This window comes from Podarcis filfolensis (assembly GCF_964270895.1).
Source record: "Podarcis filfolensis genome assembly, chromosome: 3".
NCBI lineage: Eukaryota > Metazoa > Chordata > Lepidosauria > Squamata > Lacertidae > Podarcis > Podarcis filfolensis.
This window is the reverse complement of record NC_139606.1, coordinates 71,221,780-71,236,527: the sequence shown is the minus strand read 5'-3', so window position 1 is coordinate 71,236,527 and position 14,748 is coordinate 71,221,780. Positions and strand designations below refer to the sequence as shown.

The following is a 14,748-nucleotide window of genomic DNA, read 5'->3' as shown; positions in this document are numbered from 1 at the left end:
TAATATCCTTTATGACATTGTAGTACATCAAAAAATACTCCACTCTGAAACTACACTCACAAGAATGTAACCTAATCTGAATATTCTCATTCCCAATTTAAAGAACACATCATAAAACATGAATATTTCAATATATTTACTTACTGCAGGTACCAGTAATTTTTTTACTTCTTCTACAGCCCTCTTCAGTTTGATTTCTGCTCTGTTTTGAGCATCTTCCACAGTGATTAGTACATGCAGGTCTTCATTCAGATGTTCCCAGTTCGGCTTTCCTCTGTTTTGTTCTTCCTGGGGAAAAAAACACCGCCATCATATTTATTTTGAGTTGTCTTAGCTGCAACATATTTTGTTAAGATACCTGATCCATTTATAAGTTATAAAAATGCAATTGCATCCAGAGAAGTAACTGATTTCTTGGTAGATGAGAGACAGCGAGAGAAAAATCAATATTGTGTGATCTCTACATAGTTAACTTCTGGTGGAAAGCATGAGGTTGTTGTTGTGTTTGGGGTGGAGAGGCAATGACTATATTCTCTCTTACTTTGTGTTATGTTATGCCAGTGGTGGATTTAGGGGGGCGCAACTGGTTCACTCACAGCTGGGCACAGAGCCTCAGGGCTGCCACAACTATGATTTACAAAAAAGCACAAGAGGTGAGGGGCACCAAATTTTGTTGTTGCACAGGGCGCTGTTGCAATGGGAGACCCTGATATCCAACACTGGCTGTGCCCCCCCCCCACAGGGCAAACATTCTCTGACTGATGTCCACAGCACTCCCTTCAAAATGTGTCTCTCTGATCTTAAAAGGTTAGTGCCCCCTTTTATAGGCAATACATGGCTGTATCCTGGGTCATTGGTTGAAACTTCAGAAGTTTCCCCATCAAATCTGAAGAGAAAATGTGGGGTACACTCAATAGCGCTTTCTTCTGAATAGACATAGGAATGGGCTGTACGTTACATACAAATGTACCATACAAGTCTCAATTATGCTATCTGTGAAACATTTACTGAATGTTTGGAAGAAGGCTTTTATAACCTTTTAGTTTGTAAAAAATTCAACCAATCAGGTTATGGTCAGATGAGAAGACAAATGACAAAAAGGTCCAATTCAGATTTAACACAGCTATAGCTAAGCTCAGAAAATAGACAAGAGGGAGCATTTATGCACCAAGGTAGAGGAAGGAGTGTAAGCCACAGATGTTCCCAAGAGCAGGGCATTTACTGTAACAGTAATTGAAATTTATCACTATTATTCTGAACAGCAGTTGACACAACACAGAGTAAGTAGCATTACCTCTGCACAAGTCAAACTGTCGTTCACTTGGAAACCTGGTTTGGAGGGGGAACTTTTAAAGGTGATTGCTGGTGTGACAGCAGTTCCAAGTTTACTAAGAGTAAATATTTCATGGATACAAAATACTTCTCCCAGAGTGTGACATGACCTTCAAGAATATTCTATCTAACACTTGGATTGAGGCAGGGGCATATGTGGGAATGTAAGGGACCATTCAGAACAAATAACCACTGCATGTTATATTGAACAGAAATATAATAATAATTTGACATTTCACAGCAAAGTACAATCTAAACTTACAGCACAAAAACTCCTATGCAAACAGCCCACATATTCTAAGACATAATTACAAATCAGAAGTGAAAGGCATGGAAAGATCAGAGTACTGCTGATGAATTAAAGGATTTATACTACAACTTTGGAAGCAAGTAGCTAATTTGTCTACAGAAAAGTCCTATTAAGAACTGTATATAGTTCCATTCTACCCCAAACTTTGTCCAGATGCTTCAGAAATTATTCTGATTTTATTTTTTTTACAAAATTTAGTAAAAATATGCAAGTGGCTGTCATGAACAGCATTTATCATTTAAGCCACATTACTAGTATGTTTAAAGTGCCAGATCTGGTATGCACTGCCTATGTGGGACAGCATATGTATGTGTATGCAGACTTGATGAATGAACCTTCCAAAATGGTGCCAGACCCTTCCATGGTCTTATCAAGGGGTGTAGATGTATGGCATAGTGTGAATACATTTGCATTCACTGCTGTACAAGTACAGTCATTATTATTCATCCTGCACCTTACAATCCTGAAATTGCCACGGGTAAGCCTTGTTTCTTAAATGGCCAACCTAAGAATTGAGGAGCAAGGGCTTCTAACTCTAGCCATTGCTGTCTTGAAATGATGGAACTAAAACCACTTACACAGTGGCTCTAGGTAAAGGTAAAGGACCCCAGGACAGTTAAGTCCAGTAAAAGGCGACTATGGGGTGCGACGCTCATCTCGCTTTACACAATGGCTCTATCCATATCAAGGCATATTTGACCAACTGACAGGCTTTGGAACCCCAATTCTATTTGACTTCAAAATTGAAGATATGCAATAAAAAGTTTTGTATCAATATATGGACAATTAACATTTAACTGTCACATTAGAAGTAAGATACATAATATACATTAAGTATCCCAAAGAGTTTCGATGCAAGTATTGTGTGCCACCATCTGACAAGAAGGCCACAAATTATGCACTAAGTGCAGCATTTCCTAATGCAGAAGTAATTCTATAACATGACATTTAAGAACACAGTGATTGTTCTACCCTCTGCTAATGTATTGCTGAAGATGTGCATATTTCACAAAGCAGGTTAGCTGGGATGTTCGCTGCTGACAGGAAGAGTCATCTGCAGAGAGTAACTGTACAACATAAAAGATGAAGCAAGAGAAAACTGGTGTTCCATATACTTATATAATTTAGATGATGGTGTAGCACATGTAGAACATGCAATGAAGTGTTTTGTGTGGAGTGGCTTTTCTGCCAGCCATGCAGTCTTTCAAGTTTCTTCATTATATGACCCTTCCCCATTACTTTCTGTCCTCATCACACACACACACACACCCCAGCACTAAGCATTCTGTGGATGTTGAGCATCAGTTTGCATTTGGCTATTCAGGTAAGGTTTTGCTCCCTTATTTTTATTCAACTTGGGATTTCCCTACTCCCAGTTTTGATGACCTAGGCATTATAACCAGAGTGGTGAAGTAATCAGAGTACTAGCCTAGGACCCAGGAGTCAATGGTTCAAATCTATATTTAGTCACAAAGCTCAATGGACCTTGGATAACTCACAACCTAACAGTATTGTTTGGGGGTTTAAAAATGGGAAACAGAACCATATACAGTGGTACCTTGGTTCTCAAACTTAATCCATTCGGAAACCAAGGCACAGCTTCCAATTGGCTGCAGGAGCTTCCTGTACTCAATCAGAAGCCGCGTAAACCGCATTGGACGTTCGGCTTCCAAAAAACATTCGCAAACCGGAACACTCACTTCCAGGTTTACGGAGTTCGGGGAGCCAAGCTGTTTGAGTACGAAGGTACCACTCTATGCCACTTTTGTTTCCTTGGAGGGAGTGGGATAACTAATAGTAAAAATTCAGCACCTGGGTTCATTATTAATCTAACCTGCTAAGCTCTTCCCTACCTCATACATCTGTCTTTATAGCCTCAGTAGTATGTCAATTTAACAGGCTCATAAATATTAACCTCAAATCAAGTTAAATAATGAAACTCAAGTTAAAACAGCAACATTTTAATCATGCAGCAATATTGAAAATCTCTTACTGCATATTAATCAAGTGCTCAATTTGGCTATAACATACTAAACACTAGCACCAGCAATTAAAAGGCTGAAGCACATGGCCCAAAATAACTAGAGAAATTTCAAGTACATATTATAGAAAAACACCTGTATAATGAGATTATAGTATATTTTCAAGGTTTTTCTTCTTTACAGCTATAGTGGTAATGAAACCATCTAGAAATGGTCTGGTTTCAAACCAGTCATTACTTAATAGGTGATCAACTAAAATAATAATAATACATATACAAAGGCTCCTGCTATTTGTTTTAAAGTGGACTTCAAGGGGCTAATATCTGTGCCTTGAAGCAGCTTTACTGGTTTCCAATCTGTTTCACAGCCCAATCACTATTATGCCAGGTATTACAATCTCTTTGTGCACCCCAGCAAAACCAGTGGGGGCAGGGGGGGAAATGTGGCCTTTTCTGCTGTGGTATTCTGCCCCTGGAACTTTCTCCCAAGAGAAGCTTTTCAGTTTCAGGTAAAGATTCTATTCACTGAGGCTTTTCAGGGTGTTTAGTTTTGACTGATGTGTTTGTCCATGATTTTGTTGCTCTTTTGTTTTCATCTTATTCTGCTATGCCTTATAAATCTTTATTACTACTGTATCATTCAACATTTTCTAAACTGCTTTGGGAGTTATGCTTGAAAAGTTTAAAGTAGGGGTAACGTCAATGTGTTCAGGAGGAACTCCCAAATGCGAAAGAGTTTTGGTCTCCTTATTCTGATAGTTCTAAAGCCACTGAGTTTTGTTACTACCCAAAAACCAAAACTTCCTATTTTCACAAAAACTGAGGGTGCTATCCAATGTTATCCACAATCAAAGTAGACCTATTGAAAACAATGGACTTAAGCAACCTAAATGCATTTATTTCAATGGGTCTAGTTAGATATCAACCTGAGTACTGATCCCATTTACTGTCTTTTCTAGTAGTTCTCAGATCATTAGTGCTCAACTTTTAATCAGATTCAGCTTCTAGATTTAACTCATTTTGCACCATAATTCCTGCAATAGATTACCGGTACCGAAGTATTTTAGATACATAATGATCAAGGTTCATATGAACTTGAGTCACGTTCCTTACTAATTATCGCTACTATGAAATTTCACAGACCATAGTATCTCTAAGTACAAAACTGACCAAAACTTCATTACAAGTTGAGGTTAGAACAGCTATGAACACATAGTGAGGATTTGGTGCATGGGGGGTGTATTCAAGGTGTCATACTAGGTTAAATATCGTGTTGAAACCCAGGGTAATTCTAATATATGTGGAGTCACAAAGCTATGTAAGTACCTTGATTATCAGAATGGACAACCAAAGTTATAACAGAAGGACAGTGTTGAAAGCCTATACCCCATCAAGAAGTGAACCAAGAGAGCTTAATGCTTAGCAACTCAACTGATCGCCATAGGCAACCAGGGATTCTGTGCATATGAGTGCACAGAACTCCACTAATGAGGTGAGGTCCCTTCATCAGCCCTACAGCTGGCTTGCAAGAGATACAATCACTCCAGTGCCAAAGGGAAGGAATATGACACAAAGAGCTGATATGGCGTGTTAACTGACTGGAAAAATCAGACAAGGATTTACCATGTGGCCTTAGTCCAGCCCACCTCTATCAGCCATTAGCTGTCTAGTTGCAATATTATAGCAAACAATTCTACAATTCTGTGAAGAAATCATGTAAGAAAGGCCAGTAAAGACTATCAAATACTTCTATGCCACTGTTTAAAGCTCTACTACTATTATACTTCAAGAAACAATTGGGAGAGCTTATAAGTTAGAAGTATCGGGTTTTAGCATCAAGTTTTATGACAACGACACCAAGTGTTTTTCCTGCAAAGTTCTTGCATACCTCCAAAAGGCATCTGAAATGCAAATTTCTCAGCAAAATAAAACATTCTCTTACATTTCAGGGTATTCTTTGCTGAAAAACCTTTATTGCCAAAATCACATCACTAGCAGGAGACTTTAAAGCAAAGTTAATTGCATAATTACTGAGCAGTTCCTCAATTATTCTAGTTGATTTCATGCTTCTAGCCTAGATAGATATCTAACTATTTGCAAACTAAATCAAACGTTTTCTGCTCTCTCCATAAGTATAACTATTTCTAGTTCATTACTGAATACCTGGTATCATAAACATGACACACCTTGTAGTAAACACTATATTCACACGAAGAAATGCTGCCTCTAAGCATGCTTAAAATGTATTAAATTTCTTCATCTCCAGAAAAAGAGAAATGGCACTATCAGAGTTTAAAACAAGTTTAACTGAAAGCTGTCACTGGTGGGAAGAAAAGTGCAGAGCCACTACTTCCTTAATCAAACAAAGCAGGTAATTAACCGCCATTCTGACATAGTCCCTTATCACCAAAATACACAACACTACTCAGTTCTCCTCTGTGCCAGTTGCTCTGCAACAACAAAGCAGGGCTGATGTTTCAGGGTCACATTCATTCATTTAATACACAAGCATAACTTTATTTTCCAGACACCTATAATTAAACACAAGAGCCACCTAACTCTAATTTTCAGGCAGGTTTGCATGTGAATGTGATATTTCCCCCATAAATGATTGCCTTTCATTTCGTAGTTTCAAATAACTACAGTTCACATAGTTTTGATTGCATAGCAATTAGATACACAAATAATCCAAAAATGTGGTTATATTTATTTATTTTTAGATTGTAAGCAATCAACCCTATTCTTTTTCTTCTGTACATACAAGCTTCTCATTAGAAGACAATTGTCTCTTACAAAACTGCCAGCAGATGTCTTCTTTTTTAAAGTTAAGAAAATGACTAATAAACATGCAACGCCATGGGTAAAATTCAACATAGGACTAAGGATACTGTTCTGCCAGCAGAAGCCTTTCTGCTTGCCCAACGGAATGATCTCTCCTTGTCTGCCCGCATGCTGATCTTGACATTTTCCTGACCCTCCTGAGTGGATTTGAGAGAAGCAAGGGGAGGGAGGGAATTCCCACTGCACTAGCGGGAGTCCTTGTGCAGGCTGCAGTTAAGGGGATTGGGTGCTTGAATCTGGCCCTATGAAACCTGCTTTTTAATATGCTTCTGAAATCATTCTAATACTTGAAGGTTGGAATGCACTGGGAAAATTATTCACCATGATTAAAAGCTAGACCTGTCCATCAAAATGCAAGATTCCCCACACCCTGTTCCCTCTTGGCCTCTGAGGGTTTCCACAATCAGCATGGCTTTGTCTCTCAGAAAACAAAGGGGGGTGAGGAACTGAAAATCCAGCAATTAAATAATGCTTTTATGTGTTTCTAAATTGTTATTTTAGTGATTGGGGTTGTAATGTTTCAACAATATTGCTTGTTTTTTGGGGGACTGCACACTGCTTAGAGATTTCTGAAATACTGAAGAGGTATATTTCATATACTTTTAATATGAAATATATAAATGGAAAAATGGAGGCCACAGAGCAATTTGGCAGCATCAAGGCCAGGGCAGTCCAACTTTTAATACCAAGTGTACTTCAGCATGGAACTCGTGGGCCACATACAGCCTTGTCTTGCAGGGAAAGGAAGCATGCCCCAAAATTTGTGTGCCCACCCCACCCCTGCTCTTGTGCTGCCTTGGGTAAGTTGGGTAAGTGAGGCGCCAGGCTTTGGGAAGCAGGTGCAAGGTTCTGGGAGCACAAGGGGTCCGGCAGGGTCCTAGAGCCCTCCCACCTCCTTCCCAAAGATCGGAAAGCACTAACTAGACTTTGGGAAGAAGGCAGCAAAACTCTAGGACCTGGGTCAGAGCTCTATCACACCTTCTTCCCCAAGCCCAGAACTTCAGTTACCCGGGGGGGGGGGGGAATGTGTGTCAAATGTTGCCAAGGCCCACCCACAAGGGTTGCATGTGGCCCTTGAGACATGCGTTGGATCACCATGGTCTAAGAGCTCTTGTTCGGGGCTGTGTTATTGGTTTTAATGCTGCAATTGTTTAAAATGTTTTAAATGACTTTAATTTGTGGGATTTTAAAATTTTTGGTTTGCTTTAAATAAAAGAAAGATGTGCCTGGAAATAGAGGAGCAGTGGGACAGAGTAGGGGGAGCAATCACAGTGGTTCAGGCTTGAGGAAGGCATGGTGTGGGAAGGTGGGGCTGGCTGGGTAAGGGGCACACAGCACAGGCAGTTGGGTATTGTGGCTGTGTGCCAATCCCTCCTCCAACCTGGGGAACTGTGGTTGTCCTGTCAGCCAACCCTCGTGTCTGTGACTGCTGTTGTCAAATGCTAGGTCGTTTCAGAATAAGACCTCCCTCATCTATGATCTGATTGTGGATGAGAAGGCTGATCTGGTCTGTATACTGAGACCTGGGTGAGTGAGAAGGGTAGAGTGTGGCTACCCTGGGTATTTGGTGCAATATTAAGACAGACCTGAGGGTCAGAGAGGGGAAATTGATGTGGTTTATAGAAATCACCCCCTCTGTTTCTAGGCTCTCTGTCCAGGGGTGGGTATTAGGATAGACTGGGGGTTCTGCTGGTTTACCGCCTGAGCTAACAGAGCTTTTCTTGGAGGTGGTGTTGAGGACTACAAGACTGCTGGTTTTGTGGGGATTTAAGAATCTCTGGACTATCTGAATGGCTCAAGCTATTGACAGGATAGTCCCTAAGCACCCTCTCTCACTCCATGGAGTCCGATTGACTCCCTGTTATACTCCAGAGCTTAGGGTTAGGAAACAAGTTGGGAAACTGCTTGAACGCAAGTGGAGGAAAGATTAAATCAAATGCAATCATCATCGAGCCTACCTAGTGGCAGTGAAAGCAGCAAAAGAGGAATACTTTGCTGCCTCCATTGCATCCTCACTATGCCAACTGGCAGAACTTCTCCAGTAATGTGGGACCACTTACAATCTGGCCTGAAGAAGGAGGTGGAACAGACAGTAGCTCGCTGTGACTTATTTGCAAAGCATTTTGATGACAAAATTACTTCCATACACCGGGATCTTGACTCCACTGTTATTACAGATGAATCTCAAAGAGTGTCCAGAGCACTGTCTAGACCTGTTGTGTTGGTTTCAAATAGTAAGGATTAAGGAGGTGGACAGGGTCTGCTTGGATTAGTGAGGGCAATCACTTGAACTTTGACCCCTTGCCCCTCTTGGGTAATAAAAAACTAACAGGGAGGGGACAGCTGGGTGGGCCAGAAAGGTAATTAATGCCTCCTTGCAAGTGGGGGGGGGTGATCTCTGCTTGCTTGATAGAGGCAGTTATATTTAATAGAAAATAAAGATAAGGTATTGACTAAGATGTATAAATGTCTTTTGGAATAGTAAACAAAAGACGAGCAGGTGAAATCAGCGATGATACACTCGGCAAAAGACTGGCAGCGTGGGAAAGGTTGTGGAGCACAGATTTGAATTTCACAGCATGTTATACACTGAAATAAAATTATATGAAAATGATGTACAGATGGTATTTAACACCTAGTAAATTAGTGAAAATGTACAAGTTAGATATATGCTGGAAATGTAAAGAGAAAAAGGGTACATTTTATCATATATGGTGGTCTTGTAAGATAGTAAAAAACTTCTGGGAAATTATTTACAATGAACTGGAGAAAAAAAAGTTGAAGGTAACTTTTACTAAAAACAAAACAAAACCAGAAGCTTTTCCTTTAGGGATAATAGGACAGGATACACTGAAAGACCAGGAAAAAAAACTGTTGATGTATACAACCATGGCTGCCAGGATGCTTTTTGTGCAGGGATGAGAAGAAGACACTGTCCCAACCAAGGAAGAATGGAAAGCAAAGTTGATGGACTATGCCAGTGGTGGCAAACCTATGACACGTGTGCCACAGTGGGCACGCAGAGCCCTCGGCCCATCTGTGCTGCTGCTTGTTGGAGTGGAGGTGGCAGTGGTTGCGGCCGAGGAAGAGACGCCCGCCCCACCCCCTCGGCTGTTTTCCACTGGTGCGGCCACTCCTCCACCAGCCAAGCGCTTCTCAGGCCCCCAAGTAGACTGAGTATGGCCAGCACCCGCCCGTGGCGGCCCCAGCCACAGCTGCCGAGCCAAATTGGGAAGCGCCACTGACCACTGTATGTCATCTTTACTGTGAGGTGACAAGCCAGAGAGCGGGGCCGTGCCGTGCCCAGGAACCTGCCTGGTACACAACCCGCCCTTAGGGACGCTGCAAACATGCGGCTCCCACCCAGGTTCTGGGGCCCCACCAGAGCGCCGCCTGGAGCCTTGCCTGAACCATGGCTCGTTGCAGCAGCGAGGAAGCAGGACTACTCAAAAGCCCAGTTGGCCTGTGTGGCATAATTTTGGGCAGCATGCTCAGAGCAGGATCCCTGGTTGGGACAGGCCTTCAGCTTCACTGGCGGGGACCACAGCAAACGGTGGCAGCAGGCAGGAGCAGCAGATGCTCCTGCAGCCGCCCTTGCGAGGATGCCCGCCAGCGGCAGCCTCCTGCAACGGGACAAGGGCAGCAGGTGAGCGCGGCTGGAGATGCTGCAAGGCGGCCGCCTCAGATCAAGAGAAGGCGCAGGTGTGGTCTCACTCATGTGCCAAAACTTAGCCTGGCAGCAAAACAGCAAAAAAGGCGCTTAGAGAAAAGAGCATTCTGGTGGCAAACCCTGCTAGGCCTTTCTTGTTTCTAAAGGTGCAAGGCCAGCTTTGCCTTGCAACTGGAAGCCTCCACTTCACCCCCTAGTAAGGCTGCTCTCTTGCCCTCCTTTCTCTTCGCTGGGCAATTCCCCATCTGCACTTAACAGGGCTGGTTAAGAATAATAAAGAACTAGCAAGTCATGTATGGTGAGCTATTTATGAGAAGTCTCTCCCAAAAAATCCCCTCTGAAACAACAACTCCGGGGAACCCCCACCCCCCAAAAAGCTCAACAGCTCTGGGCACTCTGTGATAAATAAGTGGGTTTTGGGTTGCAGTTTGGGCACTTGGTCTCTAAAGAAAAATAAGAAATCAAGAAACAAAGACTTTTAATCAGGAATGGGGGAGATATTAGGATTTATTAAATTACTATAAACAATTAAATATATTAGCAGGATTAATTTAAAGTCAAGCAATTAAAAGGTGATTTTGGAAGAAATGCAGAGAATAATTAAATAAAAGGAGTTAAGTGGGAGATGCAGTTTTGGAAACTATTTTACAGGAAAACAGGGAAGGGGACTGATTATTTACTGCATATTTTTATATTGTTTGTTTATATTTCCAATGTAATGTACTGCAGTGTGCGGAGTCTTAAATTGCAATCCATCTAAAGGGGTTTAGTGTTATTTATTTTTAAAAGGAACCAACTGGTGCATGGTTTAAACAGCAACGTAATCCACTGATTCCACTCTGACCTTGATATTAAACCTTGGACATACATGGTTTGTGACTGAACTAAGATTAAGTGAAGGATGGCAAGATTTGTTTCACAGATAGTTAATTGTGAGATTTTCTAGTAGCTTAAATATTTTCAAGGATAACAGCTTGTGACAATAGGGCACGGAGAGAAATACCATAGTTGAAAAAGTTTCTAATATTATTTCAAGCATCTCAAGAGTTTCTTTTTCAAGCAACTTTTTAGTTGCAGTAGCACAACACTGAATTCCACAACCAAGTCATTGTCTATTTCAGAATTTAGTATCTAGCTCCGAGTTTGCCATCATTATCCCCTGAGATCAAAAAATTTTATATTTTAACTAGCTGGAGCTTTGTAATTTGCACCATTTTCAAAATAGGAATGTCATGTGCATCTTTCCACAAGTCACATTACATTCAGCATGCAGAAGATGAAGCACAGAAAATAATTTAAGCTGTTTACTCAAGTAACCTATTATCATTAGGACTCTTGCTGTTGTAATCAACCACCCAGTCACAATATATCTACAATGTCACCAAAAGTATGAACTCCAAGCCATGAAATCACTAACGGCCTTAAGCAAGTTCCCATGTCTCAACTCCTCAATTTGCTATAGGGATATTAGTACTGGCCTACTTACAATGATGTTGAAAGGATTATCAAGATATAATGCATTTGAAGCTCTTTGAATACTTGATACTGTAGGCACAGTTATGAATTCTAGAGTCCACTCCACCAAGACACACACAGTTCCCATATAACTAAAAGCCTCAAGGTTTATTTAATCAGCATAAAATAATCATATGTACAAACAATGAAGAATATATAAATAGCATAAACAAACTAGGAGTTTTAAAATTATCTTTAAATTATCTTACCTTCTTTTTGTCTCTCATGGACCCTTTGCCTCGGACCATTATCTTACATCCTGTTTCAGCCTCAAGCTGTTTAGCTGTTAGCCCTCTGGGCCCAAGGATTCTTCCAACAAAGTTGAACTGAAATTTAAAGAGGGGGGAAATCACCATTTTCATCAAAATATAGCAATAAACATTCAGATAACAATCAGCATGACTGTAGTTTAAGTACAAACAGAATCTTGTCCTCAATTTCCCACAGAACAGAATATCTCTCCACCCTATATTTCACTGGTCTGTTGTCATGCTGTAGTTTCCATGACCGACCACAGGTGGTACTAAGTCCTGAAAACTTTAGTGTGACAATTAGGAAGAGGATGCAGCAAGATGAGGCAGGGACTAAAGGAGAAGACTAAGAGGAGAAGGCAGAAGTAGAGCAACCAAATTTAACCTCCTGGTGGGCAAAGATGGGTCCACAGACCAGAGATTCTCCACCCCGGAGAGAGTGGATCCTCTGACCTCTGGGGCGTGTAACTATTCCTGCCCGCTATAGTTGTCTTCCCAATTCTAGAGCTGGAGAGGGGAAGTGGGCATCATCCCCACAGTTGCACTGGGCTTCCAAGCAGATTTGGAGATTGCTCCTGCAACCACGCTGCACTTGGAACACCATTACCAAGCACTATGCTTGCCGGGTCAATCTACTCTCCCAAATTCTTAATCAGAGACAAGACATACTATTTTGGGAAGTAGTTCTAGAAAAGACTGATTTGATTGCCTATTAAGGCCAGCCAAACATTATGGAGCCCCCATATTTTACCTAATGCAAGCATCATTGATCACTCTTGAATGTGCAATTACTTTTGCTGCAATTCTTTTTGCATCACTGTATGCAGAGCATTGGGAAACAAATTACAGGATTTTAAAACAAGCTGAGCCACCTGATAGCTATCTTTTCCTGCTTAATACACAAATCTGAGCTATATGTTAATTTTATATTTTATTCTGCCAGCTCTTAAATGTCAGTCAAATGAGAACAATACTACTTTTACATCCTTCACACATCTTAACCATGAGAAAAACTAAAAATCGATAGTCACTTCTCACTATGCTCCATGAATAAAGACTAGCAACTACAAAAACACAAATGTAAGAACAGCGTCAGTGATATACTATGAAGTTAGCAGATGTTCATTTGTTAGAGAATATTATATAGCTACTTCCAACAAATAACAAGTACATTCTCAATTGTAAAGTTAAATAGGTCTAGTAAACATTTCTAAATAGTGAATAATCAGATCTGATTATATCATTTATATACAATGAGCTGTTACAAGAGTTGTCACCTTCAAAAACAAACAGAGCAGAAAACTACATACTGGAAACACTAACACATTACTATTCTTAACTGTGATACTAACTCACATTAAAATTAATCTACTGTATATTTCCAGTGATTAAAAAAATAATAATTGTGAACTATTTCAACATTGCACCTGTCCCACAAAGGTACTCTAACTAAAGAAATTAAAGGATGTGGGGGGAAATTGTTCACTATTAACAATAAAACAGTGGTTACATTAAACTTCATATAACCATAGAGCAAATTCTTCTGAAACACTGTCCAACTGCTACATTTAACAATAAGCATAATCCAGTCAATTCTACTTATTTCAATAGCCGAAGCTTAGACACTTAATACTTCAACAAATCGGACAGTGCCTAAATCAAAGTAGATAGTACTGAAGATAAAAATCTTTTACTATAACTGAATTGCAAAAACAAAATAGTTTTAAATAGGCATATAGTTTTATGAAAGCAGCTGATGAATATCTAAAAGCAATGATAGTGGGAAGTCTTCATTGCCTACATGTAATGTTGTTGTTTGTTTCTCTAAGCTCATTACCAAGTATTAGCATAAAACAGGCTTGGGCACAACAGAAGAAACAGTGCCCTGCCATTTGCTTCCTGTAGTTATCATGATATGTTCCTCAAAATGGCAGGAGTTAAACCACCTCACTGGCTGCATGAATATCAGTTTAACATTCCAATTATGTGTATAGCCTGTCATTATGTCTAGCAAGTAGTAGCAGCAACAAATTCTTTTGTTTCATGCCTATATGAAGAAATAGTTTGAAATCCATCTTCACAAGGCTGCCGAAGCTTAAAGCTAAATAAAGCAGGATTGAGGCAAATTTACTTTCGTGTTAGTACAAATTCATATTAAATATCAGTGACTATCCCATCCACACATTCATGTCAATGCAAATGTGTCCACTTTTTCCTATACAGATTATCTCTGTACTAAAAAAAAAAAAGTGTGCATTTGTCTATGAAATGTAAGGAATCAATGTTTTTGGAAAGCATAACTTGGTGGCTATGATTTATCTAGACTTCTGGAAGGTACTATTCCTCCTGCAGAGGAATCTGCTAGAAAAGAAGCAGATAAGAATTGATAAGAATTCCACAATTAACATCTGAGTTGAGAGTGGGATCACACTGTCCCATTCCATTCACTGGGTGCATTTGTCCCACCTCTGAATTTATGTGTAGCTAGGTAAATGGGAGATTTTTCAGTGCTCCAGCCTCAGGGCCGTAATGCATTGTACACTCCAGGCAGCTGAACACTTGTAGGTACAATCTACAGTTCTAATATTCTACATACAAATCCAGAAACATTTCAAGGCCAACACCTCCTCTCCAACATGAAATCAAAATAAGACCACCTAATCAAAATTGTATTCCAACAGTATCAAGCTAAAATAATTTACAAGTACTACTTTACAAACCAATTTCATTTCTAATTGGTCCTGGAAATCTGCTGAAAAGCTGTTTAAGTCCCTCCAACTCTTGAATTATCAAATCATATCTATCTTTAGAAATATCACTGACAATCAATTCCAAAAACTGGATTACT

At 40.2% G+C, this 14,748-nt stretch overlaps 1 protein-coding gene across 25 annotated transcripts in view; it reads right to left on the bottom strand.

Annotated features, from left to right (window-relative positions):
• The window catches only part of QKI (QKI, KH domain containing RNA binding), a 109,461-nt gene that overhangs the window by 46,479 nt on the left and 48,234 nt on the right, over positions 1-14,748 (bottom strand). For all 25 annotated transcript variants that reach the window (XR_014546181.1, XR_014546182.1, XR_014546183.1 and 22 more), the window contains exons 3-4: positions 11,859-11,975; positions 145-288 (exon numbers count right to left, since the gene is read on the bottom strand). Coding sequence is in view for 19 of the 25 variants with exons in the window: in XM_083605917.1 (XP_083462043.1) it covers positions 145-288; positions 11,859-11,975 (261 nt within the window). In the remaining 6 variants the exon portion in view is untranslated. The remainder of the gene's footprint in view (positions 1-144; positions 289-11,858; positions 11,976-14,748) is intronic.